A 23,929-nucleotide genomic window follows, 5' to 3' on the forward strand; every position below is an offset into this window, starting at 1 on the left:
TTACTATTGGTTCTGTAAAGATTTTCATAGAAACATTCTAATCTAATGCTTAAAGAACGTTTCAGGAATATATAGTGTTTCACATAATTAAAATTAGGTTAAAATTGAACTGAGATGTAACATTCAGAGGATGTTTTGAGATTATGATACGTGATAAATGAAGGACACTGTCAAGTTTTCAGATTTTTTTTTAAAGAATACGTAAGGGATGTTTAGCATTGTAAATAATAATTTCGCGATGTTAAAAGTGAACTAAGCTTTAACATTCAGATCATCAGTTTAGCATTCAGTTTACTGGATGATGTTATATGATGACATATATTATATGATGCCAATATATATGCAGTGCTATGAGGATGTTTTAGGGATGTTGTTGAGGTAACAATGTATAAAACATCCCCACAATGTTGCATGATAACAAAAGCAGCATAAACTCCATGCAGCATTAGGCAAATGTTTTCAGAACATTTTTGAAATGTTGTTAGAGCCTGCCTTTAAGAGGAACATTCTAGAAACTAAAAGAAAAAATATTACTAAAACTGAACTGTCAGATCTGTCTCAGCACATTTTTAGAACAAATAAATTCCTTCTGTACACCTTCCACTCTGTGCTCTGCTGGAAATTTATTCAGCTCTTTGACAGTTCTTCAGTTATTTCCATAAACATCTAAGTCCAAACACAAAACACTAAAACTACCATCTCAAAACAAATGAAATGCTTTATGAACGCTCTACAGCTAATTTAATCTACTCTGTTTTCATTCAGCTTTTCACATTAAAAGCATCATGAACACATGAATGTTAAGGCACCTTTTATTGAAGCAAATAGTGTTTTAGAATTGGTTCCATGCTCTAAACACAATAGAAACAAACAGAAACTGTGCTTTGTCTAAAATTTTATTCACATATCAGCTCACTGGCAGTTCTGTAGATACTTAAACTACAAAGGTTCCAACAGAAAAAAAACAAAACGCTGAAACAAACAAAATGTTCTGTGAACCTTGTGCATCTTCTCTATTCTGGTTTATCTGTTACAGACATCATACATTTGGTTTAGTTCTGGGAATGCTTTGATGTTTCACTTTGTTTTCCTACATAAATAATATAGGACTCAAATGTACAAACTCTCTAAAGGGATCAAGCTAGGGGTTGACCAATATGCTTTTTCTATTAGTAATCAAAAAGATCAGTGACTTATATTTGCAGGAAGTTAAAATCTAGGTGTAAAAATTTAGAACACGTTAAAAACACAGTTACATTAAAGTTAAGGAACCTTTCATCAATGCAAATAGATTTACATCTTTAAATGGCTCTATACCTTAAACACAAAAGTCTCAAGAGACAGCTTTGTCTGAAATATATTCACTTTATTGACATTTCTTTGGCCCCTTCCATGAACCCATCCAAGTTCACAAGAACACTGAAATTAAAGTCTGAAAGCAAATGTGTATGCACCCTCTTATGTGTTCTGGTTTATATATTCACAGATATCATACATTTGGCTTAGTTTTAGGAATGCTTTGACATATTTACTTACAAAAGTAAAACACTGCATTGGGTTCATTTTCAAGAGATGTAAAACCCCTTTATGTTTTCCAGCATAAATAATAAAGTGCTCAAATGCACATTTCCTCTAAGAGTACAGGTTGGGGGGCGGCCTGACATGTTGTTTTTCAGGGCCATACCCAATTATTAGTAGTGAAATAGACCGATAAACAATATCTGGGCTGCTTTTAAGCTTTGACCGGCACAGTCTGTCATGCAAAATGAGCTGTCATCTGTGCGCTGTCAGCTGTTCAAACTTTATACTTGAATGAGACACTGCGACGCTACTGTGCAGAAGATTGCAGGTCAGAACGGCCAGAAAAGCATGCTGGCTTGCATTCTGCAAAATCTGGATGTAGTAGGGCGGCCTGGTCTTTTTGGCAAACTACATTTGATAAACTATGGAACTAGACATACTAAAGCTATCCTGAAATTAATTTTATACTAATACTGAAAGATGTTTGGATGCAGTATTCAACCAGGCTGATGTTTGCTCAACCCTTAGCACAGGTTTTCAGTTAGAACTGAATATCTATGACTTCTACAAGATAAATGCAGTGTCAGTAAGTAAAAAGCTCAACCTTAAAGCAGCATGAAGAAAACATTAGAACATCAATGGAAAGGCACCTTGTGATAAAGTAAATAGAATATCTGTTCAAGTGGTTGTGCCAACACAGCAAAATATCTCAGAGAAACACAGCAGGTCATCAGGTCTAGTTGTCTGGACCAGAGTGCTCCAATGCCGTGTCTCTTTCCGCCTTCTCAGTCTTCTGAGGAGCAAAAGGTCCCACCAGCCAGTTGAGAGGTGTGTTGTTCAGGAGATAATCTACGACACCATCCAGAGACTCTTGAACCTGGGATCGATAGATAACAGCATTACACACAATAAATTATTTAACCAGAATCAAAACAAATACCTTAAAATAGTCTTAAAAGTATGCTAAGCCTTAGGGTAGTAAATAATAACAATATAATGATAACTACTTATAGGACCTTTTAAAAACAGAGTTTACAAAGTGCTTTACAGGAGGGGGGGGGGGGGGGGGGGGAAGCTCAGGAAAACCACTGATCAGAAAGTCAGTGAGAAAAGCAAAAGTGGAGAAACAGAGTTAAACATAGTAAAAGATTCACGAAATAAATCAATACAACAACAACAACAGATAAAGCAATGAAAGCCCCAGAAATGCCAGATCCAATTAAGGAAAAAGAACAAGTGGAATAAAATGAATTAATGGGGGGAAAAAAAAAACATTAAAACAAGAGTAATAAAATAAAAATAGCAAATTAAAAAAAGATATCAATTAACAGTGAAAGAGAATAAAACAAACAAAAGAGACATAGCATTAAAGCAAGTCTATAAAACTGAGCTTTAAGAAGTAAAATAGTGACGTTATGTATTGTATGTGAGCGCAGTATGAACTTCACTATTAAAAAAAAACAAAAAACGTGAATGAGCAGATAGCCTGAGAATAATTAGGAGAATGTGTGAACTTTCCATTTAAATCATCTTCGGTGAGAATGTGGGAGTATTATTACAGTTCCATTAAAAAGCCAGTTGAAGGACAAATCGTGTGAAGTGATGACATTGAACAAGAGAAAACAAAACTTGAAGGGCCGAGCTATATTTAGCTAAGCTGACGTGGCGAATTAAAACGCTGCAGCAAAGACGGCGTGGTGCAATTAGTACTTGTTTCAGGTGCTGACGGCTTCGCTCCAGAAGGAGGGGTGTGATGCTGGTAGTGTTCCCCAGAGAGGAGTGTAGCTCTTCAGCGGATCGCCGTGCGCTGGTCAGCTGCTCCTGGATCGTGCCTGGTAGACCTTGAGCACTTGAAACCACATTGGAGCACGCTGACCGCAGCTGGTTGCTCAGACCACGCACCATGGAGAGAGCCCGCCATTCCAGCCGCTGCAAATAAATAGTGGAAATTTTCAATTACAATAGCTAAACGCTAACATATGCCACTGACAACCCCCTTTGAGTCGAGAGGTCTATCAATCAATTAAACTGTATTGGTATAGCACCTCTTGTATAGATTAGTGCAATTCAAATTGCTTTATAGCTGGCAGACAGGCTGATAATAAGGCAGTTCATATGTAATCAGTATAACAGTGAGAGACGAGATATAAAAAGGTGAAAAAGCATTAATGAAGTCAATAAAAACATGCTAAAAGATACTTAATAAAAAATAATAATAAAGCAGATGAGAGAGGTCATAAAAGCTTGTAATCAAAAGTGTAAAGTTAGTGTAGGGATCAGGACATTATTTTCAAACTCCACCTCGATTCTGAATAAACTATAAGACATCACATATATGCTGCCTGTACGGTTCTGTTCTCCCCTTCTCAGAGAAATGTTCTCATGATTTTTCTGGTTTAAGTGGCATTCCAAGTCACTTTAGAGCGCTGTATATGTGAAGTCTACAATATAAATTCTGTAAAATGCCAGAACAATCTGATTAGGAAGCACTTATTACATTTCCAAATGCTTCAGTCCTGACCTCAGATTCATCTTTCGTCCCATTCGGCTCTGACTCGGTCCGTCCGGTTGTTTCCTGCGTCTCATTCCACTCTGCCCATTGCTGCTGCAGCTGCTCTGACGCTCCTCCTGTCTGGTTGGTTGCCGTGTCCAGACCGGTACGAGCCTTCTCTAGCAGGTCCAGAGTGCTGGTAATCTGAGCCACTGCAGCATAGGTGGCATCCCTGGCATGCCGTGCACGGACCAGGGACTGCTGCAGGGCTCGCTCCTGTACCTTGGCAGAGAGTTTCCCCAAACGGACAAAGTAGCTGGGGCTGGCTGAAGGGGTCGTCACCTCAGAGCCGGCCGGTTCAGCCAGAGCAGCTGGAAGAGAAAGGCATTAATCTCACTTTTACTCAAATCAGATGATCTATGTAGTGGGCGATGTTGAATTTTTAATGTTTTTAAATATCTAGGAGTGCCCATTAGCTGTTATTATTGTACTGTATGTTACACGATTTTGACAACTGTTGGAGGCAGTACAGAGCCTATAAAAAGTACTCACCCTCTTTGGAAGTTTTCCTTTTTTTATTGCTTTTTAGGGTTGAACCACAGCCAATTCATTTAGGCTTATTGAAGGTAAGACTTTACAAAAAGGCAGATTTTTTACAAAGTATTTAGTAGAAACACCTTTAGCCATAGTGTTCAGCCTGTATGAATAGATCTCAGGCCGCCTTGCACATCTAGACACTGTAATTTTATCCCATTCTTCTTTACAAAAAAGCTCGAGGTCTATTCGGTTGCTCGGGGATTGTGAGTGAACAGCTGCTTTTAAGTCTGGCCACTCCAGAGCCACTTTCCATCTATCTTCGGCTGTATGCTTCAGGTCATTTTCTCTTCTCCCAAGGCACAGTTCTCTTTCAGACTGTCAGGTTGTTCTCCAGGATGTCCCCATCCTTGCTACATTCATCTTACCCTCTACAAACCTTCTAGGGCCTGCTGCCAGAAAGCATCCTCATATGCTGCCGTCACCACCGTGCTTCAAGGTGGAGATTTTTTGCATTTGTTGTGATATACAGTGTTTGGTGTCTGCCAAATACAGCATCTAATCTGATGGCCAACAAAACCCAATTTTTTGTCATTAGATTAAGAAACCATCTTCAGAGTCTCTCTCATGCCTTCTGGGAAATTCTAGTTGAGAGTTAATACGAGCTCTTCCTAACAGCGGCTTTCTTTCTGCCATTCTCCTATAAAGCTGTTGAAGAACCCAGACATTGGTTGCTGCTTGCAGTATTTCCCATCTCAGCTGCTGAAGCTTGTAACTTGTCTTGGTGGCCTTCCTCATTAGCGTCTTTCTTGTTTGTCAGTTTTTGTGGATGGTCTGCTCTCAGTAGATTTACACATATGCCATATTCCTTCGATTTCTTAATGATAAAGTGCACTCCAAGGGATTTTTAGAAAATGGATTTTTTTCTTGTATTCATTATTTGACTGATGCTCTTCAATAACCTTTTCACAGAATTGCTTTAATTGTTCTTTTGACCTCATGGTGTAATTATATACAGGAGTACTGATTCATCAGTGACTGGACCTTCCAAATGCAGGTTTCTTTATACTACGATCACTTCAGACACATTCACTGCACTCACATGGCCTCCATTTAAATAACTGTATGCCTTCTAGCACTGATTGGCTGTACCTGTATTGAATTTGGAGAGCCACTTCAAAGAGGGTGAACACTTATGCAATCACTTATTTTACATTTTATATTTAAAAATGATTTGACATTACTTTGTAAATATCTGTTGTAACTTTTACATTTGTTTTTTTTTACTGCAAATTCTTGTCAAAAAAGCCTAATCATGTTGACCATGATTCAAAATTGAAAAGCAATCAAAGGTGAAACTTCATGGAGCAATGAATAGTTTTTATAAGCACTGCATCAGTCATATCTGACATCTGAATTTCTGTTATCTGAAGAAATACACTGAAAAAAAAAAATCACTGCAGGTGGCATCTTTACTGCATGAGTTCATATGCATGTTATGATTCCCTCCCACTGAGCCAACTGGTGCATCTGTTCCATGTTTGACAACTTGACTCAAACACTCTTAAAGCACATCTGCTCAGGAGAAACAAAAAGTCTTGAGGGCTACTTCACTCCCTCTGGTCATTAGTCTGTGGAAGCTAAGGGATGTAACACTTCACCAATGTGCCTCTGTTAAAAGCCACTTAGGTGATTATCACACAACACATCCAGATTTTGCTAAGTACTGCCATTATGGGCACTTTCCTGCTGGTGTCACAGATGCAATTGTATATTTTTCGTATCTATAATCAGAGGGCGGCCTCTTTAGCATTACTGCTATATTGGAGTGCAGCAGGTTGTCATGATAACATGACATCACAGTAGCAGGTGTCAAAGCTGTGAGTGCTGGAAATTATAAGTGCTTTATGGGCCAAGTTAGCAGAAGGGAAGTTCACTGGAATGTACTGCCCCTCTCTCTATGAATAGAATCAACCATTCATGTGTTCAACTTCAGTCACTGTGAAGAACTGCACAATTTTACATGACTACTACTATCTTTCCAGATCACCTTGTTTTAACTTTAACATCATTTTTTTGTAAAGTCTCATCAAAACCTGTTAAATTTTCATTTGATCCTGTCAAAGCCCACCTGTGTACACCTCAGAGGCAGACATATGGGGGTTTTAAACTCTGATTATGTTTTCCATATTTAGTACAGTCACTGACCCAGCTCTCTCTCAGTGAGGGGTAGGTTCTGGTCAACCCAGTCCTCAGATCGGCTGAGTGCCAGGCCCATCCCACTGCTGACCATCTGGCCCATCCTGGTGCCCATGACGGTGCTGATACCTCCGCTGACTGCTGCCCGGGTCAGCTCGACGCCGCCCATCACAGCCTCCACTACGGCAGTTTTGGCCCCCGCCACCGACTGGTACACCATACCTACTGTGTCTGACACCACCTGAGGGAGTAAAGAGGAGATGACGTGACGCACTTGGAGAGGAATGATTGTGCGATTTTGGCATTTTGGTATTTTCTGTGTAGCTCTTAATCCACTGACAGAAATTACATTTTAGACCAAGTTAAGCAGGGTGTACCAGCATGGAAAAATAAGGACAAGGTGGAAGCCAGGGAATAGCTTTATCCATCAAGTCCACCGTTTACTGACACCCCAGAATGTATTATCTAACTGATACCATGACCATATTCAATACATGAGAGGGAAAAAAAAGGAGAAGCTAAGGCTATTTATCCCCATTTGTAACATTTGTTTGCAGTCAGTTTGAGCAATTGTTGGATTATTTCTCAAACAAGGGCCACAGTTACCTGTGCACATATTATGGAGTGTTAACACTGTTGCTGTGGTTACCTGGAGCGTAGCACAACTTACAGACTGATTCAAGAGGTTAGTTAATGATCAGAACTATGCTTGAGGGGTCTTGCTGTGTGAAGTTATCACATTATCAACAAGGGAGAGAACTAGTGTGATAAAGGTCAAGGATGTAATTAAATATTCCAAAGACGCAAGAAAAAGGTCAAGAGAAAATGAGTCTCATTACTGACAAAACAAGTAAAAGAGGGTTAAATGAATTTTTTCGTCACTACATTACATGGTGTTCTGTCTCACCTTGTCTGCAGGTTGGTGAAGAATAGGCAGCTTTTCTTCCATCTTATCCAGTCCCTTCAAGGCATAGTCATTTACTGTAGCAACTGCAACAATGACATTCAAAATGAGATTAAACATTAACATAATGAAAATAATCCTCGGTTAACTCGATGCAGTGTGATACCACCTGACAAAAACCTTTCATGTCATCCAACCTGGAGGTAACAAATGTACTGGACATCGGTTCACACCTTTAATGCGCAACAAGCTTGCAATATTCTTTCATAATATGTTTCAATGTTGTGCATTTGTGTGTTGTCATTGCACATGTATTACATCAGGTTTTGCAGAGAGAAGAACCTACGCTTTGGCTCTATAATGTCCAAAAGAGGCTTGGACCCCGTGGTGGCAGCTGCTCCCAGGGTTCGGACCCCACTCTCGGCTGCGTCCATCACACCCTTCAGCAAAGGCACGCTGTCTTTGGTGCTGCTGTAGGCGCTGGAAACCGCCTCGCAAGCTGAGCTGACCAAGGTCAAGTTGCTCACTCGCGAAACAACGGTCTAGGACAAAAAGACAACCATTAAGTTACTGAAGAGGCCATCACTGATGAAGCACAATACAGTCCCATCCGTACCGTTCTTCTGAGTACTACATATAGTTCAAATAATCAATTAGGAATGATGATCATTTCCCACAATAGCTTATCAAAATGGGTAATTTCCAAATGTCAAATGAGTTCATAACATGCTCTGGTTTTGTATTAGGTGTCATTTCAGAGTCACAGTGCTCCTCACCTGCTGGTCTTCATTAGCTGGTTCTGCTGCTGCAGCTCCAGTCTCATTAGTCTTCTCGCTGTCTGCCATTGTGACTGCTGGATTCAATCTCTGACATGGGAAATAGAGTGTCAGAAATACAGATTTGCCTCACTTTGCGTGATACGCATGATGAAATACAGCTTTCTCTCTGATATTCTTTGTTTAAATGGTTGATTTACTTGATCGTGCAGGAATCGCTGTCCTGCCAGATGGTTTAATGCACACAGAAAGGCATTCCAGCCATGTTAAATTCATTTGTCAACTCTATGATGCAACAAGGATGAAACTGCACTTTAAAAAAAAAAATAACAGTGCAACCAAGCAAACAATTCAAGCAAGTCTCTGCAGTATTTGAGAGTTTAAAGTCAAAAGTTGTGTATTGATTTATTTGAATATTTCCCCTGTTGACTTCCCACAGTTATATTTATGCTTTTTTTTTTTAAAACTATGCCGCTTATGAATGAGAGATCAATGAGACCAGTGTTTGGAAACTAAAGGTGCAGGATAAACGTGTGAGTAACACACATTTCTATTTTGATTTCAAGATCTTTTTACAGTCTATTTTATGATATTGTGGTTGTCAAGGAACATTTTAAGCCGTAGTGTTATTCTAGAGTATGACAAGCTGACATTTTAATAGCTTTTCATAGTGGTGGAGGTAAGCTTTAACATCAGCCTTGGCAGAACTTCATAGTAAAACTCACAAGGCTGACTTCTGCTTTTTAGTTTAGAAAAAAAAAAAAGAACTTACAACTGTCTTAGCTCCACAGTTCAACTTCTACATGTGGGCACAGCATCCAGAAACGACACTGAATCATCACGGCAACACTTTTCTCGCTCCGATATTAAAAACGGAATAAATATGACCAACATAAAACGAAAATAGAGATGATGAATCTTGTAAAATAATTCTGTGACTACACAAGTTGGTCTAATCTCAAATTATATATTGGAGTTTGAAGGAAACCATGAATAATTGTTGGAACTATGGACCCACAGGGCACTAATGCTGGAGACTGATTGTTCACAAGCTCTCCTGCAGACATGCAGGCAAAACAGACCTCTGGTATTAGTCATCTAAAGTGAAACATTGAGCAATACTGCTTTACGACTGACGTAAAAACATTGCTTTAAATGAAAACTAGGGCAAAATAATTATGTGAAATTCATGTCTAAGTGTTCATCATCACAATGAAATATCAGCTTAAATGAATATCAAATATAACTTTAGATTGGGCCACAGAAAGCTGTATAATTCGCTTGCAATTTAATTAATCAATAGTCCACTAATACATACAGTTTCTCATTTTCTTGAAATGAGAAGTAAAAATTTCATGCCATTTTTATATCACCATAGAGTCAACTTTGTACAAGATGGAAGACATGAAGCTGATCTGACTGCCTGTCTGTCATGTCACTTATGGGATTTAGTGATATGGATAAAAGCCTCAGTCACGACAACCTGCATGTAATGAGAGACAGGAGATCGCCATTTTTAGTATTGATTAATGATCTGCTGAGCGGCATGACATGCAGCAAAGCTTTCCTTCACTGGGATTCACCTCAACCACTGGGGCAACCCGTCATTGATCCAAAATACATTTGTACATGAAATAATCAGATGGGAACGTTGCCGTTTTCGACTTGCTCAAATAAAGAAACTTCATCATATTGCTGCAACATATATGATAGATTAATACTATTGCAATATTACTTATACTGGTGAACATAACCACATGTATTTAAAGGATAGCTTTCCACAGTATGGTAAAATGTATCATATTTTACCATGAACTCCACAGTGGGACCCAGTGTACTTCATCAATCCAAAATGTATTCACAACCACAGTTAATTATGTACCACGCAACTAAAGACACTTCATCAAATTGCAGCAACATACAGTATAAAATGATACTACAGCAACATTATTTGTACTGGTCAAATACAATCACATATATTAAGACTGATTGCAACCACAGAATGTTAATCATATTTTACAGTGCATTTTGCAATGAATCCCACAGTGGGACCCAGTAACACTTCATCATTAATCTAAAATGTACTTTTAGATAAAATAACCAGATGGGATTGCTTCTATTTATGAGTGATGTTATTCAGTTTGGTAGTTCAAGGTTGATTCTCGTCTCATCTCTGTCTTGCATCTGTCTTTTTTGTGTGTCGTAAACATGGAGTGTTAAGACATGACAGAGATGAAAGTCAATAGAAAGAAAGAGGCATACGAGCCAGTTGGAAAGAACCCTTCCCCTTCTCCCTCTGGTGCTCACAACATGTGGACGGCATCTGTTGGTGTTCCACCAGATGGCACACAGAGACATAGATGGACTCCACCTGTCTTAACGGCAGCGCTGTTAACAAGTGTTTGACATGCTTTCCCTGATGTATGCGGTGGATGAGTCAAAGAGGGATAAGACCCCCGTGATCATACTGCCTGAGAAGCAGCCAGCGCTAGCATGAGCACCAGCTGTAACCTGTTGCCGACTTGAAGTGAAACGCTCAGGTAGATTAGGCTACATCCACCTGATTGTTGATGGAGCCTCACATCCAACAAACAAGCAGCTGCAACCGTGGATGACATTTATATAGAGCTGCTGCTTAATCACTTCACACATTTAAAGATGTCAGAGGGAATAAAACACCTCTTCTGACGTTTTCATGGTGCTGCAGTCGATCTCTCAGGGCTCTGTGTGATTGCAAATTGCATTTCATTGCAACAGCTCGGTTGAGCAACACGTTTCTTGCTTCTCTGAGTGGCAGTTGATGAGATCTTCACTACTTTTGTTATAAAGCAAAGTCTGACACTGTGCACTCTGATATCTAGGGTGAGATGAGCCCGAGATAATTTTCTTAGACGCAGTGCATGTTGTGAAGAAGGCAGCTACGTAACACAAGCTGGACTAGTTTTAAATTTTCAGAAGTAATCATCTCCCTGACAACTGATTCCAGTAAAGTGCTCATAAAAATGTTATCCAGCCTTCTGCTATTGCATGATAAGGGCTATGTGTCACATCCTCACAGTGATGTGCCACATCATGCCCTCTGAGGAAAGCTACTACACTCTTTCTGGAGCTACAACTTGGCGTGACCTTTGATATTACTGCTGGAATCTCTTGAGGAAACTATTGAGACACTTGCCATAGCGAACGGCGTTGGAGCTGAAAAAAAAAAAGAGCTGTCTGTGATATGTCATACAGAAGATAGAACGAAAGCCTGATGTGGAAAAAAAACACAAGATGGGAAGTTAACCACAGAAGGTTAAGGCTTGATTCTGATTTCATACAGTTTAATTCAAGCAACTGTAATAATCCCACTTGGGGTTATTCATTTGAAGCAGCTCGTTGTAGCTTACATGCACCAATACACAAGATAATAACTAAAATTCAACGTTGAATTGCTGCTTATGGAGTAAAAAATGAACAGAAGGAATGAATGATTGGGAGTATCGGGTACATGCAAGTAAAGCAAAACGGCAGAGGAGCCAGAATACTTTATGCTTTCTTAAGGCAGAAATAATTCAGGTCTCTTTGCTTTACTCCAGTGATCTTGGAACAGATTTCAACATTGGCGTTTCTGTATTTCACCATCAGGCTGTGACACCCAACAATTAAAAGAAAAATTTAGGGATGACAGTAAAAGGATGACAGTATTGACAGAGAAGAAATTCAGTTTGCAAATATGTGGCATTTTATCCACAGAAAATAGTACATTTATCCACAGCAGTGCAATTTCATAGAATTCAGAAACCTAAAGTGATGCAAAGATAAATCTGAGGGGTCATAAAAATAATAAACTAGAATACTTGTTGCTTTTTGAAGGATTCGTTGGTTGTTTTACACCAGTAATTTTTGAACTTGTGTTAATTATACCATCAGGCTGTGAAACCAACACTTAAAAGAAATATATGGAGGCTCTTAGCAAAAGATTGTTTAAAAGGATGACATGAGTGACAGAGAAGGAGCTTCATTAGCAAATGAGTGGTATGTTATCAATGGAAAATAGTATATTTTGTCCATATCAGTGAAATTTCAGAGAGTTCAGAGACCTAAAGCGGTGACAAGACAAATCTGAAGGATCATGACACGGAGAAGCTCGAATATTTGCTGCTTTTGTTGGTTGCTTTACTCCAGTAATTATTGAAGATATGCTAAGAATGTTGTTTCTGTCTTTTACCATCAGGCTGTGAAATCAGCATTTAAAAGAAAAAGTCAGGAGACTCCCACTAAAGGATGATGGGAGTGACAGAAAAGCAACTTAGTTTGCAAAGATGTTGCGCTTTATCTTCAAAAAAAAGTTGTATTTTTTTCCACATTAATGACACTTTAGAGACCTAAAGTGGAGTCAAGATAAATCTGAAGGGATCATTGACAAGGAGAAGCTACGATATTTTTAGCGTTTTTAAACATTTTTTTAGCCGTTTTATTCCAATAATCGTTGGACAAACTTTAAAAATGCTGTGTGTTTTTTAATATCAACATTTAAAAGGAAAACTCAAGACTCTCATTAAAGGATCTGTGAAAACAGCTGAGGATGACAAGACTGGCTGTGAATATGCAGGTATTTTATTAATTTCAGTTGAATTTCATTGAGTTTGGACACCTAAACCTGTGCAAAGATACATCTGAAGGAGTCACAGGATGACTAAAACGACAGAAAAAGATTTTAAAAAACGTTCTGCAAGCTTATACGTCTATATTTTGTCTTATGAAATACTGGATTATTATATTCCTCTCCACTAAAGTCCCCCAAATGAAATAATCTGAGGACAAAAATCACTGATCAGCTGAACTTCTGTGACCACAGCCTGATGAAAGGTCACACAAGATGATACTGCTTCATTTTTATGAGAATCACAAGTTTGACACAGTAATGGAATAACGAGAATTTGCACAGAAATCCCCCTTTTAGCTTCCTTTAAGCATATAACTCTGACAAGTTAGCAGCCCAACTTTCTCCTAGCCCAACTGACATTTCTCGCACTTTATGGTTGGTGAACTTTACCCCAAATGAGTAACTATGACTAATAAGCAAACAATAGTTGTCCTTTAACCGATTTATCATAACTTCGGGACACATTAAGCTAATTTGAACAGCATTGTGCTAATTAAATCTGCTTCCTGAGCCTCCAGAGCGAAGCTAAACTTAGCTGTGTTAGCTAGTTAAAGCAGCCAGTCGAGTTAGCTTAGCAGTAGGAAGTTGTGCGTCTCGTTAAAAAAGAAAAACAGAGCCGTGAGATGAGACTGACCTCCCAGACTGCTTCCTCTGTCCTGCCGTGACCTACCGGTGTTAGAGCTGGTCAGTGAACCGGTCCTGGCTCCAAAAACTCCTTCTAACGGACTGTTGGGCTCCTCCTTTAATCCGGAGAGGAAGGCGGAGTGGTTTGTCTTATGAACTTTCAGCCAATTAAAGCCCAGCAGTGAGGCAACAGTTACTGTATCTGCAGCTGTGTTAATACTAGTGCATCTAAAAAATATTATTATAAACTCTGGTATTCTCCATTAGTTATCTAAGAAAAAGAAACATTTATATATTCTAGATTAATTGTATGTAAAGTGAAATATTTCAAATCTTGTTTTTGTTTTAATTTTGATGAAATATTGCACATGTGATCAAAATGCTACAAACTGATCACGACACTGTAAACATGAAACTGAAATAATGCACCTGATAATTCAAAATGTGAAATATTGAACATTACAGTGACATTGAAGTGCTACACACAGTTATACAGTTTGATGGTTAATTAAACGTTCTGTGGGGTTTTGTGCTGCACCTCGGTGGTCTCGGTCTGTGGCTAAAACTGCTCTGATGAGACAAAGTGACCACAGTTTTGAGGGTTTTTTTTTTTTTCAGAAAAGTGTATTCAAGAACTTGGAAGAGCTTCATAAGGACTGAGGCCGGAGTCAGTGCATCAAGAGCCAGCAAGCACAGGCACTTTCAAAGGGGTTGTAACTAACATTCCTTATGTCAAGACACTCCTGAACTGGTGATGACATCAGACGATCTTACCTGGACTGAGGAGATAAAGACCTGGACTGTTGCTCAGTGGTCCAAAGTCCTTGTGAGGGATCGAGGTGCAAAGCACGAGGATTCGCAGCTGAATTCAAAAACAGGGTTTTTAATGCTGAAAACCAATATTAAATTTGGACCGATAAAAGAGGTCAAAAGAACAGATCTAAGACTTTAAGCAACAAATTGATCCCAAAAAACCAACTCCACTGATCAAACTCAAAATAGACCTTAAAAAACACTAATTAAAGAGGATTTAAACACTGGCTGATCAGACCAGTTACACACAATAAGGGAAACATAAAATACCTACTGTTAAACTAACAACAAAAAGCACAAAACAGTACAATTGGTGTAATTTATCGAAAATAATGAGAATAACAAACCCAAATCATACCTGACTACCCAACACAAAGCAAATGAATGAAGTAATATTTGAATCAAATAAACCCGTCCACCTCTTTAAGTGGTAGCACATGGTGTGGTCTGATTGGCAGCTCTGGTATAAAAGTCTGGAGCTCCCATGATGCCATTTTTTTTTTTTTGTCTGAAACCAGTCAGACAACCATAACTGCCACATAGACTACCACATATCCTGTGCCAGTAAAACAAAGAAAAGGTTAGTACAACTTTAAAACAAAACAGAAAAACAAAAAGGCTAAATCAATCATGAGTATGTTGTTTGAAATACTAATGTGCTGCTATTTCCGTTTTGCATGTGCAGTGTGAGTGTAAAGTGTTTCCGAAGTGGTTAGCGACATTCATGTTGGATGGCTGCTAGTGCGGCCATGACAGTCCTCTTTTGCATTTCATTGGAGTCTGGGGGAACAGTGGAGAGGCTCAGATGTTTGAAGTTCTGTGTGCAGTTTCCTCAGTCTGTAGTGATCTGATGTGTCGTGTGATTTGGTAGTGCTGGTCCACTGTGTTTTAACAAGTCAGAAGTCAACGCAGCATCTACCAGGAGATTTTAAAGCATTCATGTTTCCTTGTGCTGACGAGCTCCATGGAGATGCAGATTTCCTTTCCTGCAGGACTTAGCAGCTGCCTAGAGAACCAAAACTACTACCAAATGTGTTTGTCTGGTGAGCCAAGTGACCTGACCCCCATAGAATACCATATAGGCTTTTGTCAAGAGGTAGAAATGTTCAGCCCCGAAATATGGTGAGCTAAAGGCCACTATAAAAGCAACCTGAGCTTTGAAAACACTCAGAAAACCACCAAAACTACCACAAGTACCACAGCAAACTCAAACCATATCACTGCAAATCAACAGATGAACTCCCACTCCTGCAACACCAGCCAACAGTACTAAGAATAACTTGGTAAGTTGTAAAAGAAACATGCCAACTACTAGTAGAAGGACAACATTAAGAATATAATAATTATTGGCACCCAGTTGTGTGCCTGTGAACTTAACAAAACATTTATTCATTTCTTGTCATACTGCTGCTGCTTCTGTAGTTTATGACCCTAAAAGAAAAAAAGAAATCTTTGGTAGACCCACATTTTATCAAAATGTCCAAACAAATTCCACAGAAATGCATTACCTTACAGTAAAACTTAACCCCAACATGATCCTACAACACTACTACTTAAAACACTGCTTGGCTTATCAAAGATACATGTACACAGGAGTGATCACAAGAGCCAGAATGAAGCTGACACACCTGTGCAACATGCTCATCTGAATAAATGTGGTGCTCTCACCTGGATTGACCCAGTGCTTCCTCTGCTACATGGTTTTTTATGTTTCTTTCTGCACTCACTCAGCCTTGCATGAACCTGCCCTGCTGATTTGTCCTCATCCCTCACTTTGTGTTGCCTGACTCTGATCTCATCCGTAATATGATGAATTCCCACACTGCAGATGGATGAGCTTAATTTGTCATCCATCATTTCAAGTTCTGAGGTATTTTTAGGCCATCTTGGATTCGCCGCATGCGTAAGAGCTGCTCGCAGATTTTCAATGAAGTCAGGGGAGTGTGAGGGCAACATCAAAAGCTTCGGTTTGTCTTTCTCGAGGTGGTTCGTACTGGATTTAGAGGGATGTTTTGAATCATCCACTCTCTTTTCGGTTTCATTTTCTTGACTGACTGCATTAGGAATTTGCTGATGTTCAGTGGTTGCAATCTTTCCTCTTCACAAAAACCCCAAAGCAGAATATTCCCACCCACACACAGGTGATTGTAGCCAAACAGCTCAATTTTAACTCCGTTTGTTCACAGCAATTGTTTCCAGAACTACTCGACTTTATCCGGATATTGCTTTTCAAACTAGAGACCTTTGTGATAAAGTCCCGGGTAAAGTTTTCCTCTGATGACTATTCCATGAAGGCTGTTTGTGCATCAGAGCTGCACAGCGGAGTGATGCATCGCCTCTCCTGCGTCAGCTATACTCTCCTGCAGCCATATGGGGGTTTGGCTTTGCCTTTCCGCTCAGCAGGTGTGAAGCTTTATCTCAAAGTTGCTGTTTTTTTTTTTTTTTTTTTGACTCTTCCAGATCTTGTCCTGGCTTCTAGACTTTCTTAGAGTCAACTGACATTTCAGACGATGAAAAGTGCAACTGGAAGCACTTTGATTTGATGTGTTTATGGCCTTTTTCCTGCTTTGTCAGCGCCGGCTATCTTCATTTATCTATCTTCAAGAGCTGAACCATGTCCCTGACAACGAAGCAAAACCCCTTCCCTGATGAAGGACAGAAAATGAGGCTAAAAACCTTGGCTGCTGTCCAAAAACTATTGTTTTTGTCATCATTTAATTTACCTGTGAAGCATCTGTTACTTTTGTATGAACCAACTGCAGATAGTGACTCACAGAGTTGCAGCAATTGCATGAAATGTGTCTTCATGGTTTAATTTTAAGCTAAAAAATTTACTTATTGATGCTGTTTGCAAGTTGTATTCATTTATTTTAAGTATTTCCTCATTTGTAACTAGTTCCTCTGTACTCTGTGACAGCATGCAAAGTAAATCCACTGATGAAGACCACAAGATTATTCAAGAAAGCTCCAGAGGAAATCCCGTAAGTGGACTTTGAGTCAAGACTTTTATGTCGGATTTTTTCAAACACTAATTGGAATTCTGAAGACTTTTAAGCCCACCTGTGATGATTCTTACATGCATGTAAATGATTAATAAATGTGAATAATCAACAGTGTTAATAAAGATTTAGTGACTTTGTATACATGTGTCTTGTGACATATATCTTCGTGGTTTTATTTTATGATCAAAAGTGCATTTATTGATTCTATTTGTATGTTATGTTCATTTATTTTAAATATTAAGTATTTTCTCTTTCATAACTACTTCCTCTTTACTCTCTGACAGTGTGCAAACTCCATCCACTGATGAAGACCACAAGATGATACAAGAAAGCTCCAGAGGAAATCTAGTAAGTAGACTGAGTCAAGACTTTTGCCACTCTTCTAACACTAACTAGAATTATGAAGACCTTTAAGCCAATCTGTGAGTGATTCTTACATGCATATACATTCATCATGTTTAAAGCAACATATACTTTTGTGTTTAAACATGATTGTTAAAGATTTAGTAACTTTTTATGCATCGGGTATATCTGAAAAGTGAACTTAAATGTATACATTTTCTTAAATTTGCCACCGTTTGGATGTTTTTTGATGGAATTCTGAACAATTAAATACACATTAAATCAGATATCAGCCTCTCCCTGTGTCAGCTGACCGGGCTGTGCTCAAAGTCAAACCACTGCAGTTGATGCGGTAAACCCTGAGAGGGCAGTCTTTACCCACAAAGTCAACTTTTTTTCTGCAGCCTCACCCACACAGAGCTACACTCATTCACATTAACATCCCGAAGAGCTCTCTTTTTTATTAGTATTATTTCTGCAGATGCACTACAACTCCAGAGCAGAGAACAATGAGAAATTAAATATTGAAATATCTGCTGGTACAGTGGGGTTGGAGATGCTAAAGGAGGACGGACTGTAACAATACTTGCCTTCATTTTGTGAAATTACTGCTCCGTCTGAGATGTGATCTTCACATAACCTTTCGACAAAGGACGGAATTCACGTAATGCTGTGTACTTTGTAATTGTAAAACTAGCGCAGTGACTTCCTCTGCTGGATGCTGTGTATCATCGTCACCAGAACTCTATTAGCTTGCCCTTTTCATTTAGAGAGGATTTTCATTATTCAAGCCATTATAGTTTTCATTATGTGTCTCTTTGTATTCTCCCAAATGCCTCCAACAAGCTCCAGAGAAAAGGAACTGATTACCTCTAATGTTCCCATCAGCCATTTCTGTTGTAACTTTGTTTTGGCTTAGTTTGCTACAGCAGGTAACAGTTCAGGTTCTACCATGACATAAGACCTGTCAAAGTGACAGAAAACAGCAAGAAGTGGGAAACATGGGCGTGTTGTCCTGACCCCGGTCCTCTATGTGCCTTTCCTCCGTGAATAACCGAGCCATTTCAGCCTGTGCATGGTGTCCCTTTAGATAAAATCCATCCACATCCATCCACACCAGAGCCACCACGCTCCCCCCTGCACGAGCAACATGTGCCCCGAAGGCTCTCATCTGTTCCTGCTTAACTCTGCTCCACTGGATCTGTTGATTGAGGCCAGAATTGTTCTGGATATGGAGTAATTGAAGATTAGTAGATAACAAGAAAATCACTCATCCCTTGGAGTAAAATGATCACTCCCCTGTCCCCTAGCTCCCCCCGACCAGCTCCCACTACCCCTTTGCTTTTCTTTCTTTTTCCTGGAGACACACCTTTCAAGATAATAGAGCAATAAATTGGCAATTTGGTCAAATTTTCATGGACGTGAGAGCAGAGTCTGAGAATCTCATATATATGGGTTTATCTGCATGATCATTTTTGCCAGAGTAAATAGAAATTTTGACTTGGTAAAGAGCTACCATGGTGCAGAAACACAGAAATAACAATATGCAATGAAATACAGTATAGGAAACTGCAGATTTTTATATGTCAAACGCCCATTGGCATGGTCATATCCTGCAATTACCCGAAAAAAAACCATCAAAAATCATAGCAAATTGAACAAAATGTGCAAAGATGACAATTATAAAAGCTTTAAGATGGTAAAAACAGGTGGTTTTTGAAGCATTCTGGATGGATGATTGACTGTTTCAATAAGATTTCCATCACAAAAGGATGTGGTACGCGATGAAAAGAGCGACGCGGCTACACTGTAATGAAATCCATTCGCTCTGTTTCATGTTTACTATTAAACCGCAAGTCTCAGGTGTACAGCGAATGCAACATTCCTTTTGTCTCAGCATTTGTTTTCCCTCCTGCTTCACCTTCTGTTCTTCATTGCTCGCAGCCTCGAAGCTACAGAAATCGTCCTCGATCCATTAAATGGCAGACCAGATCTGCTTGGTTTCATCTGCACCACACCATTGATGGGAATCTTATTTCCAACATCCTGCAACAAATTTCCGGGGGCTTGAAACACAAGGTATCAGTAACATACAACACAGCGACAAATCATCTGCAGGTTGAAAGCTGATACGGACCTTTGCCCTTCCTACATTCTGCCCAATAGCATATTAATAAGGCATAACCAGGGCCGGGGTAATGCACCGGCTGTGTGAGGACTTCTCCATGTTAAAATCATAAAGAGGCAAGAGGTTGACCTTGAGTTGCATTCTGATAAGTGTAGTATTTATTATTAACATTCTTTCATACAGAAGCTATTGATCAGAGTATCATGACCTGAAAATGCATGGAAGTGAATGGTAAAGTGCTTATTTAGCTGTTTATTTGCTTTCTTCCTGAAAGTTAGAGGAGAAAACTGTGACAAATTCTTATTTCAACATTACAATTGCAACTTAAAGGAAAACCTAAACTCTCAGACCCTACATTGGGGGAATCTGGTGGCTCTATGATGCTGTTGGGGGCATTTTGCTGCCCTAGTGTGTCCCTTTTAAGGGAAGCGTCAATGCAAATCAGTGGAAATTGTTCTGAGTGATCACCTTTGTCCTATGATGAAGCATTTCTGTCCTCATGGTCTCCTCCAGGAAGACAATGCGTCTATTCATTGGACACAAGAAGTCAGTGAGTGGTTTGATGAAATTGTTGTGAATCATGTGTTGTGACCTTTACACTCACCAGAACTCAACTCGGTTAAACACCTATGTGAGACTTTGGACCACTGTAGAAGACAGTATCTTCTAACATCATCATCAAAACCCCTAATGTGCGAGAATCTTTGGGGTAAATGGTGTCCGTCCCTCCAATAGAGTTCCAGAGACGTGGAGAATCAATGCAAAGGACATGGAAGTTGTTCTAGTAGTACATGGTAGCTGAGTAAGACTCCTATTAGTGTTTCCTTTAATTTGTCACTTATCTGTGTGCAGCCACATCAAGATGATTAGCTGAGTTTAGCTTAGCATAAAGACAACAGCACAGCTAGCCTGGCTTTGTTGAACTGTATCCAAACCCAGCTAGCAGAAAACGTTCCCGCATAACTGGCTAATGTAAAATTTAAAAGGCAACTAACGTAAATGTTTAAAGAAAAAAATCATTTTAACAGAGATTGTGTTCCACGACAACAAAAGAATGTTCTCAAACCGGAAACTGTTTTCCAGATTCTTTCAAGGCCTCAGAAGATTTTAATGAAACGTTTCTGTACTATGATACATCAACAAAGGTGGAACATTCGTCCTGCAGTGTTCTGAGGACAATATGGGAACACATTATAGAACATTCATCTCATAAGACATTTAATTAACGAAGACATTCACAATGCAGCATCTAGAAAAGTTTTCAAAATGTTATCAAGAATGCAGATAACAGAACGTTCTTCATAAGACATTGTTGTAATTTGATATATTAACAAAAGTGAAACGTTCTGCCTGTAATGTTCTGAGAATGTTTTAGGAATGTTGACAATGGAGCACATTATAGAATCTACAAAACTTTCCCACAATGTTGTATGATAACAAAAGAAGAATGTTCTCAGTGTAACAAGTTTTGAGAACGTTAAAGCCTAACCATCCAACAATCTTATCACCAAACATTTTTAGAACATCTGTAGTTATCCTGCCTGTAAGAAGTACATGTAGGCCATTTGAAGAAAATTTCCTGCTGCAAACATTAGTAAAACTTTGCACGACTTTCTCAGAACATTTTACTAATTAACTTGTTATATCCTACCTGTTTCATCTATGCAGTAAAAAAAGTGTAAAATCAAAAACTCTCTGTTTTCAGGTATCTTTTTTTTCAACAGATGCAGTTGCTAGGCAACCAGAGGAGACTACAGACAGTTAGAGATGCTAGCCGAGAACTGCTGATATTGCCAAAATATATATATAACCACATGAAAAGCTGATTTTAGTTTTCACTTTACATATTTACTATAGCTGTATGCACTACCATTGTCTCACTCTTCTTACGAAGGAAAGCAAAAACTGCTGCTAAAACTCTAATGTTCTGCACCAGTGACTTACTTAAATCACATAACGTACAATAGGCTGTTCTTAAAATTGTAGTTATTCGCTGAATAAATACCTATTGATTTAGAGGGGCAAAATGTTATTGGGCTGTATTATAACTATTTCTCCCAAGCTTGAATTTTAGTGAGTTTATCCGTCCAGACTCAAAAAACAACTAAATGCTTTATACAAGCTTAACTAATTATACATCAGTGTACGAGGGCTGAAAATATGTCCATCATAAAGTGAAAGCTCTAAATGAAAGCTCATAAAAGTCGCCTACTTTGTACATTACACTTTTTTTTTTTTTGCAAGACTAACGGTCTTTAATCTTTTGAGTAGAATTTGCCCTGCGAGGACAACTTAACCGGCTACAGACGTTTTATGACTGTTGTGCCTTCGACTTAAAGGATATTGGAAAAATGATTTGTGGGAAACCTCTAGCAGACCTTAAAACACATAATCTTAAAGATTTGTGGGCACGCTAAGAGAACATGGGAAATGCCAGGTCACTGCATGCAACATACAAAATGAAAAGCAACAAAAAACACAAAGACAGCTGCGTGTCGCCGTGGCCAGCAGGTAATTTTAAACCTGAGAATGCACAGTTTCTTCACACTGTGTTTTATGACTCTTGCTTTTTGAACCCATGCCTTTCTGTTACTCTGGGTCTCCACTGTTTATTTTGGAGAGCTTATTTCACCCCAGAGCCCCGACAACGGGTCAGCTGCCACGGTGGAGGTGCAGAAGAAACACTGAAGCAGCCCTGAAATATTTATGGCCCTTTAGTGTTGTGATTGTATGAGTCCTGACAGTGATGCTGCATTACCGTGACCCTTCTCCAAACAAAAGGCCTGATGTGTTGCTGGCTCAGAGAGGTGAGGCAGAGTGCAGGATTTCACCATACATCGATTGCCTCAGCTTGGCTTTTTTCTCATCTCCTAGCATAAAAGATATCTCAGTATGTTTTCCTATTGATCACATTCCCTCTACTTCACTGTTTTTTTTTTTCCTCGAGTCTCTTTGATCCTTTTTCCGCTTTTTTCTCCGAAACGACTTTCCTCAAATCTCTTCACAGCAGAATGGGCTTGCCCTCTTCTCCTCCGTCTGCCTTCATATCCACATCTCATTTCCTCTACCTTGTCATCTCTGCACTTCATTCATAATGACAAATTGATGGCTGCCTCAGCAGTGCCTCACAGTAATAATAAAGTCATCCAGATTGGTCCCATGTAATTTACAGCCAGATGATCCAGTCTATTTACACACACTGAGTGTTAATTATTACTTATTTATTTGGATAGTAAAAACCCACCCGGAATCAACCCATGAATTTAATTTTAAGTTTTAGTGACAATTAGACTTAACGGAATGGAATAAGATGGAAGAAGACGGGTAAATATTAAACTGATATCGCTTGTTTTGCATAAGTCGAGCAAACATCCGTCATTTATGAAAGGAGCCTTATTGTGGCTCTCATTCACAGCCGACAAAATGTTTGTTATCCAAACCTTTTTGCTTTATTGTTTACATGTCACGCTGAGAAGAGAAGCAATTCAGAAACTGAGCTCACCGCCTTGATGTTTTGTCTGAATATAGATGAAGCAGAGTCTCACATCACGGCTGTCACTATCAAGGTCATCTCTGTTTGTGTTGTCGTTCAACACAAACACGCACATGCAAATATTTTTCTGAATCTGAGAAAAAGAAAGCAAAGTGTCTTAATAAGGTAATCAGGTAATATTCATTTTTTCTGCTCTGCAGCACCGAGAGAAAATTGTGCAAAAGGAGTATTTTTTTCATGTCAGACACACAAAAAACTACATTTTAAAAATCTAATCAAAATAAAGGGAAACTCTGCTAGAACCTGTAAAGTGAGTTATATATATTAGCTACACTGTAAAAAATATCTTTCCTGTAGTTGAAATAAAGTACAGTTATAAAATGAATGCTAATTATCTTTCTGCTTTTGTGATGGCAGTTTCGTCAACTTGAAACTACATTTAGTCTCTTTTAGT

At 39.0% G+C, this 23,929-nt stretch overlaps 1 protein-coding gene across 2 annotated transcripts; it reads right to left on the minus strand.

Moving 5' to 3' along the window:
- Positions 1-882: 882 nt before the first annotated feature.
- On the minus strand, positions 883-13,871 carry plin3 (perilipin 3). 2 transcript variants are annotated; one of them, XM_022205022.2, is made up of 8 exons: positions 13,744-13,871; positions 8,426-8,515; positions 7,996-8,191; positions 7,653-7,735; positions 6,755-6,986; positions 4,043-4,383; positions 3,232-3,450; positions 883-2,398 (listed from the first exon to the last, which is right to left on the minus strand). In XM_022205022.2, exons 2-8 carry the CDS (start codon positions 8,492-8,494, stop codon positions 2,258-2,260), a joined length of 1,281 nt encoding a protein of 426 aa, XP_022060714.1. In that variant the 5' UTR covers positions 8,495-8,515; positions 13,744-13,871; the 3' UTR covers positions 883-2,257. The 2 variants fall into 2 exon arrangements, with proteins under 2 accessions (XP_022060714.1, XP_022060713.1); XM_022205021.2 differs by having other exon boundaries at positions 13,708-13,865.
- Between the last annotated feature and the right edge of the window lie 10,058 nt (positions 13,872-23,929).

This window comes from Acanthochromis polyacanthus, chromosome 4, assembly GCF_021347895.1.
Source record: "Acanthochromis polyacanthus isolate Apoly-LR-REF ecotype Palm Island chromosome 4, KAUST_Apoly_ChrSc, whole genome shotgun sequence".
Lineage (NCBI taxonomy): Eukaryota > Metazoa > Chordata > Actinopteri > Pomacentridae > Acanthochromis > Acanthochromis polyacanthus.